This window comes from Bombina bombina, chromosome 4 (genome assembly GCF_027579735.1).
Source record: "Bombina bombina isolate aBomBom1 chromosome 4, aBomBom1.pri, whole genome shotgun sequence".
NCBI classification, from domain to species: Eukaryota; Metazoa; Chordata; class Amphibia; order Anura; family Bombinatoridae; genus Bombina; species Bombina bombina.
Window position 1 is genome coordinate 854,869,048 of NC_069502.1, and position 21,204 is coordinate 854,890,251.

A 21,204-nucleotide genomic window follows, 5' to 3' on the forward strand; every position below is an offset into this window, starting at 1 on the left:
AAAGGTCTTGCGGAAGACTTTGCTGAATGCCGAGAGCAATACACAAGAACTCCTGGTGCAACGCCGCCCCCTGCAGACTCGTAGCCAATGGGCCGCCAGCTGGGAGGTGTCAATCAACCCGATCGTATTCGATCGGGTTGCATTGTGGCGATTCCTGTCCGCCTGCTCAGAGCAGGCGGACAGGGTTATGGAGCAGCGCTCTTTGGCCCGCTGCTTCATAACTGCTGTTTCTGGCGAGTCTGAAGATTCGCCAGAAACACGAGCCCACAAGCTCCATACGGAGCTTGATAAATGGGCCTCTAAGTCATCAGTTGTAATGAAGATTCACAATAATTTACTTTTTAATATAGATATGAAATTCAAATGCTCCGCTGCCCACTTCAAAAGTCAAATTTTCTGTGAGCTAACGGTTTGAATTGTTGTCCAATCGGCACTCTCCCCATATGTCACTGTTGTTGTTAGCGCACAGAAAAATTTAATTTTGAACTAGGTGGCGGAGATATTTGAACTTCATATCTACATAAAAGTAAATATAGACGGCTAGATTTAGAGTTCTGCGGCCAAAGGGGTGCATTAGCTACGCGTGCTTTTTTTCTCCCGCACCTTTTAAATACCGCTGGTATTTAGAGTTCACAGAAGGGCTGCTTTAGGCTCCAAAAATGGAGCGTATAGCATATTTACCGCCACTGCAACTCTCGATACCAGCGGTGCTTACGGACGCGGCCAGCTTCAAAAACGTGCTCGTGCACGATTCCCCCATAGGAAACAATGGGGCTGTTTGAGCTGAAAAAAACCTAACACCTGCAAAAAAGCAGCGTTCATTGTTTCCTATGGGGAAACACTTCCTACGTCTGCACCTAACACCCTAACATGTACCCCGAGTCTAAACACCCCTAACCTTACACTTATTAACCCCTAATCTGCCACCCCCGCTATCGCTGACCCCTGCATATTATTATTAACCTCTAATCTGCCGCTCCGTACACCGCCGCCAGCTACATTATCCCTATGTACCCCTAACATCGCCGACCACTATGTTATATTTATTAACCCCTATTCTGCCGCCCCCGCTATCGCTGACACCTGCATATTATTAACCCCTAATCTGCCGCTCCGTACACCGCCGCAACATACATTATAGTTATGTACCCCTAATCTGCTGCCCCTAACACCGCCGACCCCTATATTATATTTATTAACCTTTAATCTGCCCCCCACAACGTCGCCGCCAGCTATCTACAATAATTAACCCCTAATCTGCCAACTATAATAAATGTATTAACCCCTAAAGCTAAGTCTAACCCTAACACTAACACCCCCCTAAGTTAAATATAATTTAAATCTAACGAAATAAATTAACTCTTATTAAATAAATTATTCCTATTTAAAGCTAAATACCCCTAATCTAACCCAAACCCCCCTTAAATAAACCTAACACTAAGCCCCTGAAGATCTTCCTACCTTATCTTCACCTCGCCGGGTATCACACCGATCCGTCCTGGCTCTGATGTCTTGATCCAAGCCCAAGCGGGGGGCTGAAGATGTCCATGATCCGGCTGAAGTCTTCATCCAAGCGGGAGCTGAAGAGGTCCATGATCCGACGGACGCCATCTTGGATGACGTCATTTAAAGGAACCGTCATTCGGCGTGTAGGCGTCGGTAAAAGAGGTTGGATCCGTGTCGGCTCGAAGATGATGGCTCCGGAAGAAAGAAGATTGAAGATGCCGTTGATAGAAGACTTCAGCCGGATCATGGACCTCTTCAGCTCCCGCTTGGATGAAGACTTCAGCCGGATCATGGACATCTTCAGCCCCCCGCTTGGGCTTGGATCAAGACATCGGAGCCAGGACGGATCGGTGTGATACCCGGCGAGGTGAAGATAAGGTAGGAAGATCTTCAGGGGCTTAGTGTTAGGTTTATTTAAGGGGGGTTTGGGTTAGATTAGGGGTATGTGGGTGGTGGGTTGTAATGTTGGGGGGGGGTATTGTATGTGTTTTTTTTACAGGCAAAAGAGCTGAATTCTTTGGGGCATGCCCCGCAAAGGGCCCTTTTCAGGGCTGGTAAGGTAAAAGAGCTTTGAACTTTTTTAATTTAGAATAGGGTAGGGCATTTTTTTATTTTGGGGGTCTTTGTTATTTTATTAGGGGGCTTAGAGTAGGTGTAATTAGTTCAAAATTGTTGTAATATTTTTCTAATGTTTGTAAATATTTTTTTATTTTTTGTAACTTAGCTTTTTTTATTTTTTGTACTTTAGTTAATTTATTTCATTGTATTTATTTGTAGGTATTTTATTTAATTTATTTATTGATAGTGTAGTGTTAGGTTTAATTGTAGATAATTGTAGGTATTGTATTTAATTTATTTATTGATAGTGTAGTGTTAGGTTTAATTGTAACATAGGTTAGGATTTATTTTACAGGTAATTTTGTAATTATTTCAACTAGGTAACTATTTAATAGTTCTTAACTATTTAATAGCTATTGTACCTGGTTAAAATAATTACAAAGTTGCCTGTAAAATAAATATTAATCCTAAAATAGCTACAATATAATTATTATTTATATTGTAGCTATATTAGGGTTTATTTTACAGGTAAGTATTTAACTTTAAATAGGAATAATTTATTTAATAAGAGTTAATTTATTTCGTTAGATTTAAATTATATTTTACTTAAGGGGGTGTTAGGGTTAGGGTTAGACTTAGCTTTAGGGGTTAATACATTTATTATAGTAGCGGTGAGATCTGGTCGGCAGATTAGGGGTTAATAATTGTAAGTAGGTGGAGGCGACGTTGGGGGCGGCAGATTAGGGGTTAATAAATATAATATAGGGGTCGGCGGTGTTAGGGGCAGCAGATTAGGGGTACATAGGGATAATGTAGCTGGCAGCGGTGTACGAAGCGGCAGATTAGGGGTTAAAAAAAATATGCAGGTGTCAGCGATAGCGGGGGCGGCAGATTAGGGGTTAATAAATATAATATAGGGGTCGGCGATGTTAGGGGCAGCAGATTAGGGGTACATAGGGATAACGTAGGTGGCGGCGGTGTACGGAGCGACAGATTAGGGGTTAAAAAATTTTAATAGAGTGGCGGCGATGTGGGGGGACCTTGGTTTAGGGGTACATAGGTAGTTTATGGGTGTTGGTGTACTTTAGAGCACAGTAGTTAAGAGCTTTATAAACCGGCGTTAGCCCAGAAAGCTCTTAACTACTGACTTTTTTCTGCGGCTGGAGTTTTGTCGTTAGATTTCTAACGCTCACTTCAGCGGCGACTCTAAATACCAGCGTTAGAAAGATCCCATTGAAAAGATAGGATACGCAAATGACGTAAGGGGATCTGCGGTATGGAAAAGTCGCGGCTGCAAAGTGAACGTTAGACCCTTTCCTGACTGACTCCAAATACCAGCGGGCGGTAAAAACCAGCGTTAGGACCCTCTAACGCTGGTTTTGACGGCTACCGCCCAACTCTAAATCTAGGCCAGAGCATCTTAATTACAACTGATGAATTAAACTCCCTTTAAAATATCACTAACATTCTGCATCTGATTTTATAAAGCGGGAGACTTTACCATCACTTTATGCTACAGACTAGCAGGAAATACATTGCACATTCTTAGGTTGTGATGCGCATTGGCTGATAGAAAAATGTAGATTTATCGAGCAACAGATCATCATTTAAAAAAATCAAATAGAATACAATGTACATTGTTTCATGATTAGCAAAAATAAACAAATTTTATTCTCTATTAGAACTAACAGGTCACAGTGATGAAAATCTAGACACAGGAACACAAAGAGAACTTGTACAGAATATTCAGCCATCAGATGTCTCTGCAAGTGAGTGATCTAATTCTGTAGTATAAGATTCGCACTTAAAAAAACGCTGATTCTGATATTATTTCACACTATAAAAATTATGAGCCTCAATACAGCCAGGTTGCAATGATAAAACGTATTTGGTTCACACCCCTACCTTGTCTTTTCTTCTCTCTCACCCTCTACGTTATGTGAAAATGACACACACACGCCCTCTATTCTCTTCACTCTCACCCTCTGATTTATGTAAATGATACACACACATCTTCTTTTCTTCTCTTTCTCACCCTCTAGTTCATCAAATTGTATTCTGAAAAATCCGATTTATTGTGAATTCAGTCATATCGGCTAGATTACAAGTTTTGCGGTACAGCTATACTGCTGAAAAATTGGCCATTGTACGTGGAATGGCCGGGAATGCATATTACGAGTTGAGGAGGTATAGCTATACCGCAAGCATTTTAGCCTGTTACGCAACATCCATTTCGCACTCCAAAAAATTACGTTTGAGTGTGAGATTTCCATAGCACCGGTATTGCAGGTTGTGCGTTCAGGCTAAAAAGCTTGCTTTTACAGCTTATACCGACACAATCCATTCCACCATCTGAGACCAGTAGTTATGGATTTTGTGTAACAAAACTGTTTCACAAAACTCATAACTAAACTGTTACAAAGTACACTAACACCCAGAAACTACATATTAACCCCTAAACCACCACCCTCCCACATCGCAAACACTTAAACTTCTTAACCCTTAATCTGTTTTGAACAGCCAATAGGATTTCAAAAGCTCTCATCCTATTGGCTGATTTGAATTTAAAGAATCAAATCAGCCTATAGGAATGCAAGGTACGCCGTTTTGAAAACGACTACCTTGCATTCAACTTCAGTGTACGGCGGTGGCCGTATAAAGAAGACCCTCTGTGCAGGATGTCTACCAGGATAGCTCTGCTCTGCACTGCCGGGATGAAGATTGAAGACGTCCCTGAGATGGATGAAGGTGTCGCCGTCTGGATGAAGACTTTTTGCCATTTGGCTGAAGATGGATGTCCGGACTTCAGGAATCGTGAGTAGATATGCTGGGGTTAGTGTTAGGTATTTTTTTATTTTTTGGGTGGTTTTTTTTCAGATTAGGGCTTTGGGCAGAGTGTAAAAGAGCTGAATGCCCTTTTAAGGGCAATGCCCATACAAATGCCCCTTTAGTGGCAATGGGTAGCTTAGGTTTCTTTTAGAGGTAGGCTTTTTATTTTGGGGGGTTGGTTGGGTGGTGGGTTTTACTGTTGGGGGGACTTTGTATTTTTTTTACAGGTAAAAGAGCTGTTTAACTTAGTGCAATGCCCTACAAAAGGCCATTTAAAGGGCTATTGGTCATTTATTGTTGTTTTTATTTTGGGGGGGCTTTTTTATTTTTATAGGGCTATTAGATTAGGTGTAATTGTTTTTATTCTTGATAATTTCGTTCATTATTTTTTGTAATCTTAGTGTTTTTTATTTTTCGTAATTTAGTGTTTATTATTTTTTGTAATTTTAGATTTTTTAATTTTTTCGTAGTGTTAGGTTTTTTTAAATTTGTAATTTAGATTTTTTAATTGGTAATTTTTTTTCATTTTGTTAGACTAGTAATGTTAGGTTAATTTATAGTTTAAACTTAGGTTTTAGTTATATTGTAATTTTAATTTAAAGTTAGGGGGGTGTTAGGTTTAGGGGTTAAGAGTTTAACCGGTGGTTTAGGGGTTGATAGGTTTATTTAGGTATCGGGGAGCAGCGGATTGGGGGTTAATAACTTTATTTCGTGGCGGCAATGTCGGGGAACGGTGGATTAGGGGTTTATAGCTTTTATTAGTGGCAGCGATGTCAAGGGGCGCTGGATTGGGGGTGTTTAGACTATAGAGAATCAACGTCCAATGCACCCGGTAGCTGTGACGAATAAGCATAAAGGAACAAAAATAGGCAGAGGCTCAAACACGGTGCAAAATATCTGTATTGCAAGTCCAAAGACAACGGCATGTAAATGTAACAGACAGGCAATGAGAAAGCAGGTGAAATGCGTTTCATATATGTTGCATTACTTCTTCAGTGACCAACTGTTTAGACTATAGGTTTATGTTAGGGTGTTATGTTTAAATGTAACTTTCTTTTCCCCATAGACATCAATGGTATTGCGTTATGGCGATCTGCATTCCGCACTTCAGGTGTTAGTTTTTTTCTAACACTCTCTCCCCATTGATGTCTATGTGGGAAAGCGTGCATGAGCATGTCAAATCAGGCCTTGGCTTTTGTGCGGTATGGAGCATAACGCACCATACCGCATAGCACAAGGAGGCTTTTAAAGTAACTTGTAATGGCAGCGCTATGGAGAGTGAAATAACACAATTTTTTTTGGCGTTATTTTCGCACCTTGTTTAGCGCAAAACTCGTAATCTAGGTGTATATGAATTAATATAGGAATACATTAGCAACTGGTACTTTGCAATATAATGATCCTTTTGAATTGATGACTGTAGGGGAACATTATCTAATCTACAGATTATTATATGTGCATTTTAAGTTCTGAAATCTGTTTTGAGGTGTATATGTTTCATACTTATACTTTCAAATTTTTCTGTATTTTAAATATTTAACGTAACATCTGAATTTTCAAATCTTTTCTAAAAATAAAAAATGTTATGTTATCGATGGATTTCAATATGCTCTGTATTAGGTGTATGGAAATTATAGTACCCATTACTATGTTAAAGATGAATTGTTTTTAGGGTAATATAAAATCCTAAACCATTAAATATTTTCTGCATTAAGGGCAAGATCAGAAATAGAGCACTAATATTTGCGGGCGCGCGATAAATAATCCGACATTACAAATGGTTGGTTATTTCTACCGCAAGCTTGTGGTAGCAATTAGTGCTTATAAAATTAACCAGAGATCAGATCTCTGGTTTATTTTATAAATGTCCACCAAATGCCCCCAAAATACAAAAAAGACATATAAATTTACAATTTGCTGCCGTCGCTACACATCTTACCCCCTTTGCTGCACTAGGTTCTCAAGCTGTATCTCATGCCATGAGCACTGGAGCCTATGGAAGTCGATCTCGTGAACCCCATTGTGCTCAGCTTGTAACACCATTGCACATTAGTGTGCACTGGTATCACTCAGTGGAGTGCAAATATCGCTTTTGCAAAAACGATATTTAGTGCTCCACTTGTAATCTGGCCCTAAATGTTCTGATATGACATTTATTACTGACGTAGATGTTAAAACCGAAGATCTGAATGTAATGTGTTACCTGGAAGTTCCAAGGCAGGAAATGTGTTACAGCGGCAGTGCAGGTAAGTGCGCATGCGTGATGTGTCTTCTTTTTATGAAGCATTGTATGGCTTTTGTAGTTTGTTGTCTGTAAGTACTGTACATTATATCACTAGTCAGGGTGTCACCTCAATCACACACGGAGTGTCACAGTACAATATAGCCTGGTACTCACCTGTTGTCACATTTCTAGTGTTTGGTTATATCAGCCCTGATCATATAATGACACCAAGCAGGAAGACCCTACACAGCTGCTGTCATTTATATCTGCCAGAGTATAATCATTGTGACATAATCAGTTGCGGATACACTGGTTGCATAAAATTAATCCCACACCTCAGTTATTTTTTAAGATACTCATCTGTATTTTCTGTCTATATATTGTTAGTTAAAGGATGTGAAAGACCATAAGGGAAGCATGCTCATATTATTTATTTTTAAATAGAACATTTTAAAAGGGACATTGTACTCTGCCAGGAAGCCACAATATTAAACACAGAACCAACCAAACGGATGTAGACAGCACAATACACATCTGCAAAAATGCAATATTAGTGATAATTACCCAGGTGAAAAGGGGCAACAATGATGACCATAGAAATTGTATGCGTTTGCAATAGTGTACACAGTCTACTTGCATGTTGTAATTAGCTGTTCACATGGACACACACGTGCTGATACAGGGATGCGGCCCATTGGTGGCACATTTATTTTACAATACATTTAATAAGGAAGTCCATGAACCTTTCTGTAATATTGTATGTTTGTATAAAGTAATTAGGATTTGACTCTGTGGGTGTTTGTGTAGGAGCTTGTGTAGTGTTTCTGTGAATGTTTCCAGAGGCTGTTGGAATACTAGTGCTGTATTGTCCCCATGTCAGGTATATAGGCAGTTATAAAACTAGTGCTATATTGTCCTCATGTCAGGCATAGGGACTGTTGGCATACTAGTGCTGTAATAATCAGGTATAGGTGCTATTGGAATACTATGCTTTATTGTCCCCTGACATGGGACTGTGGGACTACTAGTGCTGGATTATTTTTTTAAAAAGTGTACACATACAAAAATAAAAGTACGTTATAGCTTTTCTTTAAGTACCAAGAAGTACCTACATCTAATTTCATTTAAACTAGTTTTGTTGTTTGTATTTTAATGCTCTCAGCCTGTATTGAACAATAAGAAATATGTACTTTAAGATTCTGTACAGTTTAATGCATTTTTTATTGAGAAATGTATGTTTAACAGTTATTTAAAAAAAAAAAAAATCACGATTAAAATTGCAATCGCGATATTTCATGGTCAAAATCGCAATATTCATTTTTTTCCCATATCGCACAGCCCTACTAGTGATATAAATCCCCATAAAGTATAGGGGCTGTTTGAATTCTATTGCTGGATTGTCTATATATCAGGTGTAGGGACTTTTGGTTTAATAGTCCTGTATTGTTCCCATGTCAGTTATAGAGGCTGTTGAAATACAAGTGCTGTATTGTTCCCATGTCAGGTACAGGGGCTGTTGGAATGCTAGTGCTTTATTGTCCCCATGTCAGATATAAGGGTTGTTACTGTGATATCAGTGCATTTGCAAAGGATATATGAGGTTTAATAAATAAAAAAAAAAATGGATTCTATATTGAAAACTCTAAAAACTCCCGCCCAAAAACTGTGTAATACACAAAACATGGGGATTCTGATTGGCTATAATGGGTGTGTATTTGCAACTAGTAAAGTCACTAAATCCATCTAACTTGCTTTACTACATGGCACATGCTGTACTTATGATATGCTGTCACTACATGGAATTTATTCCAGATGTCACTGCTAGTGAGCTTATTTTATTTTTATTTCAGTTGAAAATGATGCTAAGATTTCATATAACATGGAACAAACAGATGATCAGTGTCTAAGAAATATAACAGAAGCTGCAGAGCAGGAAATATGTGACAATATAAGTACAGTTGAGTGTATGTACAGAAGAAAAGACAGATGCGCCACATGGCCCAGTATTGTTTGATCCACAGAGTTAAATTATCAGATTGTATTACATTAGACTCACAATCTTGGAAGCACTCCAATTAGTGCAATGGGAACAGTCTGGGATCTATAACAGTCACCCAGCAGACCGACCTCTTAGGGTGAAGAAGGATAATCTGTAGTAAAACACAAGAAGACACAAGGGTGCCTGTATGGCCTAGTACAGTCTTATACCAGGAGCAGTAGTATGTATGGTAAGATATATACTCACAAAAAGTAAAGCATCTCCATTGATGCTAATCAGACAGGAAGGGATCAATGTAGTCACCCAACAGACTGTAGCAAGGCTTCCACAGGAGGCAGGCAGCAAAAGCAAAGGTCCAGTGGGCCAATGAAAATCCAAATAAAACACAGTAGCAAGTGTTTGAGATAAAAAAGTATTAAACTTTACTGAAATAAGTTAAAATAAAGCGACGCGTTTCTCAGTCACAGACTGTTTCCTCAGGCATAATAAAATGGTTTACAAACACTTGCTACATATACCTAACAAACCAATTAACATAATTGATATCACTTGTAGTGGGTGTGATCTATGACATCATAGGTATCCTAGTTACAAATCTGTTTTGACAACATAAGTAAACACAATTTGTGTGTTGTATATTTAAACAAAGAAAAAATAAATACAAATTATAACAAAGAATGTTCAAAACAATCCTAAACCAATTTATATAATTACATATAACAATGATTTATATATCTTTTTTTATATATGTGGAAAATACATATCCATCTTAGCTTGTAATAGATAGTTTAGTCAGATATAAACTCCATTTGTGTACCACATATAGGCAGAACATATGTATATTAAACACCTTAGTTGTTTCTAATAAGTTTCTTATTTAGCTAGTTCTTTTTATATAGCAACTCATTCCTATAATGCCCCATTCAAATCCCTAATTGCAAGGTAATACTCTTTTTCTGTTTATCTTTTCCATTCATTTTACAAACAAAGTCGTGTGTTATCTAGTATATGAATTTCAAATGCTCATGCCTTACAATTTCATAATCAAGATTGTTCCTACTGATGATTATGTCCTATCAATACTAAATTTTAAGTTATTTCTAATCCGGATCACTTACTTTGTTTTGTTGTAAATCGCCATTAGAGTTTCTGAATGGCGTGCATCTAACGCTTATGCGCATGTCAATAGTGTAACCATAGGAACCATATGACTCATTCGGCTCCACGCTAAGCGCAAGTAAAGAGCTGTAACCTGATAGGTTTGTGTGACTCTTTGGCTCAATATAACAATTGGCTGTGTTCCAATCACTCGTGTTAGTATAGATACAATAAGGCCTATTCAGAACGGCACTAGATATAATAAGAAGCTGTTAGCTAATAAGATAGTGGTATCTTTTAACTATAGATAACTAGTGTCTGTGTTCCATCTCAGGGTATTAGTATGTCTAATTGTTCCGTGGATGGTACTATACCGATAAAATATTGTAACCAGAGTCTACCTATATTTAATGGACAAAAGAGAGAAATTAGAAAATTTAAGGTCTACCAGTGATTATTTGTACTTGGTAAACAGTGAGCGTATATATATTTGAGATGAGAATAATAATTAAATAAATGTACCATATATGCAGTAGTGGCTCGATAATGTATATAAATTGTATGAGGGTTATTGAATAACCTTCTTGTCATATAAAGGGCTGGTGCCTAATTCAAAACTAAACTGTATATAAATATTAGATTGTTTAGAATCCAAAAAAAAACCTAAGTGGCTTAATGACAATAATTTAAATATAATCATAAAAAAAAAAAACAACCTAAGTGACTTAATGACAATAATTTAAATTTATATATATGTGGATTGCCTAGTATTAATAGTGACCCCAATGAGTATTTAACTAAACAATAGTGGTAATGTGATAGGACCTTGGTGATAATGATATATGTATATGTGTGGATTACAGTAATAGTATAAAATAGTGTATTGGGTCCCCTATGATGATAGTGAGACTCTTAGTTAAATGTGATATTCTTATCTATACTTACAACTAAAATGGTGACATTGGTGTTATGTGATAATGATTAAAACTGATATGTTACATTTAAAGTGTTTGGTCAATATAAATAATAAGGTTGTAGTCCAAGGAAGTAAAGTAATAATAGCTCAAATTGGTTAGACCGCTAGATAGAAAAAGTGTTCTTATAATATACTTGTGTGATCTCTCAAAAGAATCTGTGTAAATCACAATAAATTATATATAAGGTGGGCATATGGTTCACTATACTCTGAACAACTAAGAGACTGTGAAAATTAGATCTATATGGGAGAGGGAGCTAACAGTTATAAAGAGTCTCCAATCAGCTTGCAGCTGTATCAGCTAGATGCAATCTAACATTGTGTGAAGTATAAGATAAATCCCTCAGTATCCTGGAATATAACTTGGGGATAAGGTACCCACAATTAATACCATATTTGTGCCAAGGGTTATCACTAGATGAGAAGTAGTAACTCCTGTATATGATGTCAAATCACCTTGTCATATATCAAAGGCGGCCAAATCAACACATTCATTTAGACCATCTGGTACTAAAGAATGTAGTTTATGTATCCAGTATGTCTCTCTACGGCGTAAATTGAGAAGAGGGTTGTGACTATTTCTGGAGATTTGTTCGATAGGTAATACAGATAGTGTTTTCACACTTCCTTTGTGTGAAAAAGCACAATGTCTAGATAGACTGTGTTTAAGATATTTTCTCTTGATGTTATAGATATGTTCACTCCAGCGTTTTCTAATGGTGCGGCTCGTGCGCCCTGCATATTGAGCCCCACAAAAACAATTCACTAAATAAACAACATAAGTAGATTCGCAAGATAATCTCTTGTTAATTTTAAATTGTTCCCCTGTTTGATGTGAAAAAAATGTCGTAGTGCCACTTTTAATGACTTTACACATATTGCATTTGCGCTTCATACATTTATAAACTCCACTTTGAGGGGTAAAATTGCCTAAGAAAGACCTGTTTAGGCCTAAATGATGGTTAGTACCCATAATCTTGTCTCTCACAATCTTGCTGGGGGCCAATTTATTTTTAAGTGTGGGCGCCCTTCTGTAGACTATCCTAGGTTTGGATGGGATGAGTTTTTTGAGATGTGGATCATCACAAATTATAGGCCAGTGTTTGGCTATAGTTTTTTGAATCTCACGATAATTGCTGTTAAATCCAGTAATAAATATTGGTGTCTTGTTATATTCAGCAGATATTTTTTTCTTTAGACTTTTTTTGGATCTTATCTGATAACAGGTAGGTATTTCTATCGTCATTCAATGCCCTAAGGTATCCTTTCTGGATAAGATCCAAGGGATAACCCTTTTCCAAAAACCTATCCTTCAAAATCAGAGCTTGTTTTTTGTAGCTTTCAATGGTGCTGCAATTACGTCTTATTCGTCTAAATTGGCCATAAGGCACGTTCTACTTCCAACTCATATAGTGATTACTGCTAAAGTTTAAAAAACTGTTACAGTCAACTTTTTAAAAAAAAGTTTCAGACATAATTGTACCGGTTGTTGAAAAAGATAAAGATAGATCTAAAAATTCAATTATGCTGGATTGAATGTTAGAAGTGAATTCTAATTCGAATTCGTTGGAATTAAGCGAGATAGAGAAGGTTTTAGCCTCTTCATAGGTCCCCCTAAACAGAATAAGTAGATCGTCTATATACCGGCCATAGAACACCAGACTCGCACCCATAGGAGACCCATAAATGTGGGTCTCCTCAAATCTGCCCATATAAAGATTGGCAAAACTGGGTGCGAATCTGGTGCCCATGGCCGTACCCTTCACTTGCAGGTGTGTGGGACGTGTCTGAGGGTCACAGGGCACAGGTGAGTGTACATGTGTGACATGTAAGGGACACAGGATACAGGTGAGTGTACGTGTGTCACGTGTCTGAGGGTCACAGGGCACAGGTGAGTGTGTGTGTGATGTGTCTGAGGGATACAGGGCACAGGTGAGTGTACGTGTGTGACGTGTCTGAGGGATACAGGGCACAGGTGTGTGTACGTGTGTGATGAGTCTGAGGGACACAGGGCACAGGTGAGTGTACATGTGTGATGTGACTGAGGGGTACAGGTTACAGGTGAGTGTACATATGTGACGCGTAAGGGACACAGGATACAGGTGAGTGTACGTGTGTCATGTGTCTGAGGAAAACATGGCACAGGTGAGTGTACATGTGTGACTTGTAAGGGACGCAGGATACAGGTGAGTGTACATGTGTTACATGTAAGGGACACATGGCACAGGTGAGTTCATATCTGACATGTAAGGGATGCAGGACACAGGTGAGTGTACATGTGTCACGTGTCTGAGGGTCACAGGGCACAGGTGAGTGTACATGTGTCACATGTAAGGGACACATGGCAGAGGTGAGTTCATATCTGACATGTAAGGGATGCAGGACACAGGTGAGTGTACATGTGTCACGTGTCTGAGGGTCACAGGGCACAGGTGAGTGTACATGTGTGACGTGTAAGGGACACAGGATACAGGTGAGCATACGTGTCATGTGTCTGAGGAAAACATGGCACAGATGAGTGTACGTGTGTGACATGTAAAGGATGCAGGACACAGGTGAGTGTGCGTGTGTGACATGTAAGGGACACATGGCACAGGTGAGTGTACGTGTGTCACGTGTCTGAGGGACACATGGCAAAGGTGAGTATACATGTGTGACATGTAAGGGATGCAGGACACAGGTGAGTGTACATGTGTGATGTGTCTGTGGGAAACCAGGCACAGTTGAGTGTACTTACCTGTGTTACATGTCTCTGCGAGACAGGGCACAGGTAAGTGTATGTGTGTGATGTGTCTCCCTTTTCTACTACTCACAGCCCAATAAAACACATATATGATAACTCACCTGTTTTTTGTGGTGATTGAGATATAACTTATGTAGGGCTGAATTCTAAATATAATTAAAGCAAAAGACTGAAAAACGCTTCAGCACAAGGGTATGAAATAGCTCAGCAGTTAAAGGGATAGGAAAGTCCAAATTAAACTTGATACAAACAAACTTCAGGGAATTGCTTTGACACTCAGGCCTAGATTTAGAGTTCGGCGGTAGCCGTCAAAACCAGCGTTAGAGGCTCCTAACGCTGGTTTTGGGCGCCCGCTGGTATTTGGAGTCAGTGATTAAAGGGTCTAACGCTCACTTTTCAGCCGCGACTTTTCCATACCGCAGATCCCCCTACGCCATTTGCGTATCCTATCTTTTCAATGGGATCTTTCTAACGCTGGTATTTAGAGTCGTTTCTGCAGTGAGCGTTAGAGCTCTAACGACAAGATTCCAGCCGCCTGAAAATAGCAGGAGTTAAGAGCTTTCTGGCTAACGCCGGTTTATAAAGCTCTTAACTACTGTACCCTAAAGTACACTAACACCCATAAACTACCTATGTACCCCTAAACCGAGGTCCCCCCACATCGCCGCCACTCGATTAAAATTTTTAACCCCTAATCTGCCGACCGCCACCTACGTTATACTTATGTACCCCTAATCTGCTGCCCCTAACACCGCCGACCCCTGTATTATATCTATTAACCCCTAACTTGCCCCCCACAACGTCGCCGCAAGCTACTTAAAATAATTAACCCCTAATCTTCCGACCGCAAATCGCCGCCACCTACGTTATCCCTATGTACCCCTAATCTGCTACCCCTAACATCGCCGACCCCTATGTTATATTTATTAACCCCTAATCTGCCCCCCACAACGTCGCCGACACCTACCTACACTTATTAACCCCTAATCTGCCGAGCGGACCTGAGCGCTACTATAATAAAGTTATTAACCCCTAATCCGCCTCACTAACCCTATCATAAATAGTATTAACCCCTAATCTGCCCTCCCTAACATCGCCGACACCTACCTTCAATTATTAACCCCTAATCTGCCGACCGGAGCTCACCGCTATTCTAATAAATGTATTAACCCCTAAAGCTAAGTCTAACCCTAACACTAACACCCCCCTAAGTTAAATATAATTTTTATCTAACGAAATAAATTAACTCTTATTAAATAAATAATTCCTATTTAAAGCTAAATACTTACCTGTAAAATACATCCTAATATAGCTACAATATAAATTATAATTATATTATACCTATTTTAGGATTAATATTTATTTTACAGGCAACTTTGTAATTATTTTAACCAGGTACAATAGCTATTAAATAGTTAAGAACTATTTAATAGTTACCTAGTTAAAATAATAACAAATTTACCTGTAAAATAAATCCTAACCTAAGATATAATTAAACCTAACACTACCCTATCAATAAAATAATTAAATAAACTACCTACAATTACCTACAATTAACCTAACACTACACTATCAATAAATTAATTAAACACAATTGCTACAAATAAATAAAATTAAATAAACTATCTAAAGTACAAAAAATAAAAAAGAACTAAGTTACAGAAAATAATAAAATATTTACAAACATAAGAAAAATATTACAACAATTTTAAACTAATTACACCTACTCTAAGCCCCCTAATAAAATAACAAAGCCCCCCAAAATAAAAAATTCCCTACCCTATTCTAAAATACAAATATTACAAGCTCTTTTACCTTACCAGCCCTGAACAGGGCCCTTTGCGGGGCATGCCCCAAGAATTTCAGCTCTTTTGCCTGTAAAAAAAAACATACAATACCCCCCCCCCAACATTACAACCCACCACCCACATACCCCTAATCTAACCCAAACCCCCCTTAAATAAACCTAACACTACCCCCCTGATGATCTTCCTACCTTGTCTTCACCATGCCAGGTTCACCGATCCGTCCTGGCTCCAAGATCTTCATCTAACCCAAGCGGGGGCTAGACATCCACTGAAGAAGTCCAGAAGAGGGTCCAAAGTCTTCCTCCTATCCGGCAAGAAGAGGACATCCGGACCGGCAAACATCTTCTCCAAGCGGCATCTTCTATCTTCTTCCATCCGATGACGACCGGCTCCATCTTGAAGACCTCCAGCGCGGATCCATCCTCTTCTTCCGACGACTAGACGACGAATGACGGTTCCTTTAAGGGACGTCATCCAAGATGGCGTCCCTCGAATTCCGATTGGCTGATAGGATTCTATCAGCCAATCGGAATTAAGGTAGGAATTTTCTGATTGGCTGATGGAATCAGCCAATCAGAATATAGTTCAATCCGATTGGCTGATCCAATCAGCCAATCAGATTGAGCTCGCATTCTATTGGCTGATCGGAACAGCCAATAGAATGCGAGCTCAATCTGATTGGCTGATTGGATCAGCCAATCGGATTGAACTATATTCTGATTGGCTGATTCCATCAGCCAATCAGAAAATTCCTACCTTAATTCCGATTGGCTGATAGAATCCTATCAGCCAATCGGAATTCGAGGGACGCCATCTTGGATGACGTCCCTTAAAGGAACCGTCATTCGTCGTCTAGTCGTCGGAAGAAGAGGATGGATCCGCGCTGGAGGTCTTCAAGATGGAGCCGGTCGTCATCGGATGGAAGAAGATAGAAGATGCCGCTTGGAGAAGATGTTTGCCGGTCCGGATGTCCTCTTCTTGCCGGATAGGAGGAAGACTTTGGACCCTCTTCTGGACTTCTTCAGTGGATGTCTAGCCCCCGCTTGGGTTAGATGAAGATCTTGGAGCCAGGACGGATCGGTGAACCTGGCATGGTGAAGACAAGGTAGGAAGATCATCAGGGGGGTAGTGTTAGGTTTATTTAAGGGGGGTTTGGGTTAGATTAGGGGTATGTGGGTGGTGGGTTGTAATGTTGGGGGGGGGGTATTGTATGTTTTTTTTTACAGGCAAAAGAGCTGAAATTCTTGGGGCATGCCCCGCAAAGGGCCCTGTTCAGGGCTGGTAAGGTAAAAGAGCTTGTAATATTTGTATTTTAGAATAGGGTAGGGAATTTTTTATTTTGGGGGGCTTTGTTATTTTATTAGGGGGCTTAGAGTAGGTGTAATTAGTTTAAAATTGTTGTAATATTTTTCTTATGTTTGTAAATATTTTATTATTTTCTGTAACTTAGTTCTTTTTTATTTTTTGTACTTTAGATAGTTTATTTAATTTTATTTATTTGTAGCAATTGTGTTTAATTAATTTATTGATAGTGTAGTGTTAGGTTAATTGTAGGTAATTGTAGGTAGTTTATTTAATTATTTTATTGATAGGGTAGTGTTAGGTTTAATTATATCTTAGGTTAGGATTTATTTTACAGGTAAATTTGTTATTATTTTAACTAGGTAACTATTAAATAGTTCTTAACTATTTAATAGCTATTGTACCTGGTTAAAATAATTACAAAGTTGCCTGTAAAATAAATATTAATCCTAAAATAGGTATAATATAATTATAATTTATATTGTAGCTATATTAGGATTTATTTTACAGGTAAGTATTTAGCTTTAAATAGGAATTATTTATTTAATAAGAGTTAATTTATTTCGTTAGATAAAAATTATATTTAACTTAGGGGGGTGTTAGTGTTAGGGTTAGACTTAGCTTTAGGGGTTAATACATTTATTAGAATAGCGGTGAGCTCCGGTCGGCAGATTAGGGGTTAATAATTGAAGGTAGGTGTCGGCGATGTTAGGGAGGGCAGATTAGGGGTTAATACTATTTATGATAGGGTTAGTGAGGCGGATTAGGGGTTAATAACTTTATTATAGTAGCGCTCAGGTCCGCTCGGCAGATTAGGGGTTAATAAGTGTAGGTAGGTGTCGGCGACGTTGTGGGGGGCAGATTAGGGGTTAATAAATATAACATAGGGGTCGGCGATGTTAGGGCAGCAGATTAGGGGTACATAGGGATAACGTAGGTGGCGGCGGTTTACGGAGCGGCAGATTAGGGGTTAAAAGTGTAATGCAGGGGTCAGCGATAGCGGGGGGCGGCAGATTAGGGGTTAATAAGTGTAAGGTTAGGGGTGTTTAGACTCGGGGTACATGTTAGGGTGTTAGGTGCAGACTTAGGAGGTGTTTCCCCATAGGAAACAATGGGGCTGCGTTAGGAGCTGAACGCTGCTTTTTTGCAGGTGTTAGGTTTTTTTTCAGCTCAAACAGCCCCATTGTTTCCTATGGGAGAATCGTGCACGAGCACGTTTTTGATGCCGGCCGCGTCCGTAAGCAACTCTGGTATCGAGAGTTGCATTTGCGGTAAAAATGCTCTACGCTCCTTTTTTGGAGCCTAACGCAGCATTTGTTTGAACTCTCGATACCAGAGTTAAATTTATGGTGCGGCCAGAAAAAAACCCGCGGAGCGTTAACAGCCCTTTTACCGCCGAACTCTAAATCTAGGCCTCAGTGTGGTAGTAGCGGCAAACCGCAGTGATCTTCGCCTAAGGAAAACACCCCTCTTGACCTCACAATGACGTGTACACCACTGTCGGCATGGTACTGGTGCAATGAACGGAGCGTTCCACCACCGCATCAACAAATCAAAGACAGCCAACGATCGATGCACCCAGACAGCAGGCAGCAGGCAAAAAAGGAAAATTGGCTATCTATTAAACCTGGGTTTTTTAAGTGTGGGAGTAGGAGGTGTAAATCTTGTTCTTATGCTTCTTTTGGTACTAGTTTTGTGTCAACTGCAAATAAGAAAAGTTTTCAGATACAGGAACATATAACTTGCAACTCATGTTATGTCATTTATCTTCTGACCTGTAGGGGGTGCTATAGGCAGTATATAGGACAAATTACACGGGCCCTAAAGGATTGCTTTTTAGAACATTTACGTTCAATTGAAGATCCGGAGTCCACTACTCCCATTTCCCTGCATTTCAGGAGAGAGCACAACTCTGTTCCCTGTTGACATTCCAGGGTATCCAGCTGATTCCCAGACATCCCAGAGGGGGTAATAGAGGAGTAATTCTCAGTATAAGAGAAGTTTCTGGATATTTCAGGTGGATACTAGAATGCCTACAGGCTTGAATTCAGAATGGGATGTTAAACTTTTTGTAGATCAATAATAAATCTCGCTGTCACTTTAAATCTTGGATTTTAGTTTGCACACAATAACACTCAGTAAAATATGATGGTGGGGAAATTGACATATGTACTATGGTTTTTTGTTTCTATTGGAATATTGTTTAATTCACTGTATTAGAAATACATATAAGAATAATGTTGTTGTATTTACTCTTTATATAAATATACAATATACGAATATTATTGTAATGGTGTGTTTGTAGTGCATTATTACATATCCCTTTAAATCACCCATATTCATCTGCTTAATTACCCATAACACTGTGATTTTACCATTAGTATATGGGAGGAGTTTTATCCAGTGTATAAAAGTTAGCAGTGTATTATGGGTGATTATATGGTCATTGAGAAAGTTATGTTGTAACATATGAAACGCGTTTGACCTTAGCTGCCTGTTTTTTTCAATATATGCCGTTACTTGTGTCACAGCTGTGATTGTTTTTGCTGTGAAGCAATAAATTCTGCATTTATTAACCTTCCTGTTTGGGGGCTCTTTATTGGCCGCTGCCTGCTGTCTGGGTGCATGGATCGTTGGCTGTCTCCAAATTAAACTTGCATGATTCAGATAGAGCATACCATTTTAAGACCCTTTTTAATTCACTTCTATTTTCAAATGTGCTTCGTTCTTTTGGTATCCCTTGTTGAAAAGGAATATGCACATATCCTACACTAGTGGGAACTAGCTGCTGATTGGTGTCTGCACACATTTGTCTGTTGTGATTGGCTAACTAGATGTGTTCATCTAGCTGCCAGTAGTGCAGTGCTGTTCCTTCAGCAAAGGATTAAAAGATAATGAAGCAAATTTGCTAATAGAAGTAAATTGGAAAGTTTGTTTAAATGGTATGTTCTATCCAAATCATGAAATAAAATAATTAAGATAATTGAATGGTCTATAGTGATATTTTAATAAGCAATGGAGAATGGGTTTTATTTTCAAAATTTCACAAAACCCTATAATACTGTTTACTGTTGTGCTGATGTCATTACATGGAATGTTTCTTACTGATGTGACTGCTACTGATGTAGGCTCAGGCGTATTTACCTTCAATTATAAACATTTTCACATTTTGTTTTCAACTATTTTTTAAAGTAAAGAGTGATTTATTTATTCTTTTTTTTTCTTCAGGTGAAAATGATTCTAAGATTTCATGTAACACGGAACAAACAGAAGATCAGTGGCAAAGAAATATAACAGAAGCTGCAGAGCAGGAAATATGTGACAATATAAGTACAGGTAGGTGTATGTGTGTGACGTGTCTGAGGGATGCAGGGCATAGGTGAGTGTATATGTGTGACACATGAGAGGGATACAGGGCACAGGTAAGTGTATATGTGTGACACAATAAAGGGATGCAGGGCACAGGTGAGTGTATATGTGTGACACAATAGAGGATGCAGGGCACAGGTGAGTGTATATGTGTGACACAATAGAGGGATGCAGGGCACAGGTAAGTGTATATGTGTGTGACATGTCTGTGGGAAGGAGAAAATAGGTGAGTGTACATGTTTGACATATCTAAGGAAAGCAGGACACATGTGAGTGTATATGTCTGATACAATAAAGGGATGCAGGGCACAGGTGAGTGTATATGTGTGACACAATAGAGGGATGCAGGGCACAGGTGAGTGTATATGTGTGACACAATAAAGGGATGCAGGGCACAGGTGAGTGTATATGTGTGACACAATAGAGGATGCAGGGCACAGGTGAGTGTATATGTGTGACACAATAGAGGGATGCAAGGCACAGGTGAGTGTATATGTGTGACACAATAGAGGGATGCAGGGCACAGGTGAGTGTATATGTGTGAGACAATAGAGGGATGCAGGTCACATGTGAGTGTATATGTGTGACACAATAGAGGGATGCAGGGCACATGTGAGTGTATATGTGTGACACAATAGAGGGATGCAGGGCACATGTGAGTGTATATGTGTGAGACAATAGAGGGATGCAGGGCACAGGTGAGTGTATATGTGTGACACAATAGAGGGATGCAGGGCACAGGTGAGTGTATATGTGTGACGCATTAGAGGGATGCAGGGCACAGGTGAGTGT

The 21,204-nt window shown here is 39.1% G+C and overlaps 1 protein-coding gene across 1 annotated transcript in view; it reads left to right on the plus strand.

The window, feature by feature from the left end:
- Positions 1-21,204, plus strand: part of LOC128657296 (zinc finger protein 585A-like) — a 61,376-nt gene that overhangs the window by 10,764 nt on the left and 29,408 nt on the right. Inside the window, exons 5-6 of the mRNA XM_053711584.1 lie at positions 3,747-3,833; positions 20,272-20,379. Of these exons, the coding sequence (XP_053567559.1) occupies positions 3,747-3,833; positions 20,272-20,379 (195 nt within the window). The remainder of the gene's footprint in view (positions 1-3,746; positions 3,834-20,271; positions 20,380-21,204) is intronic.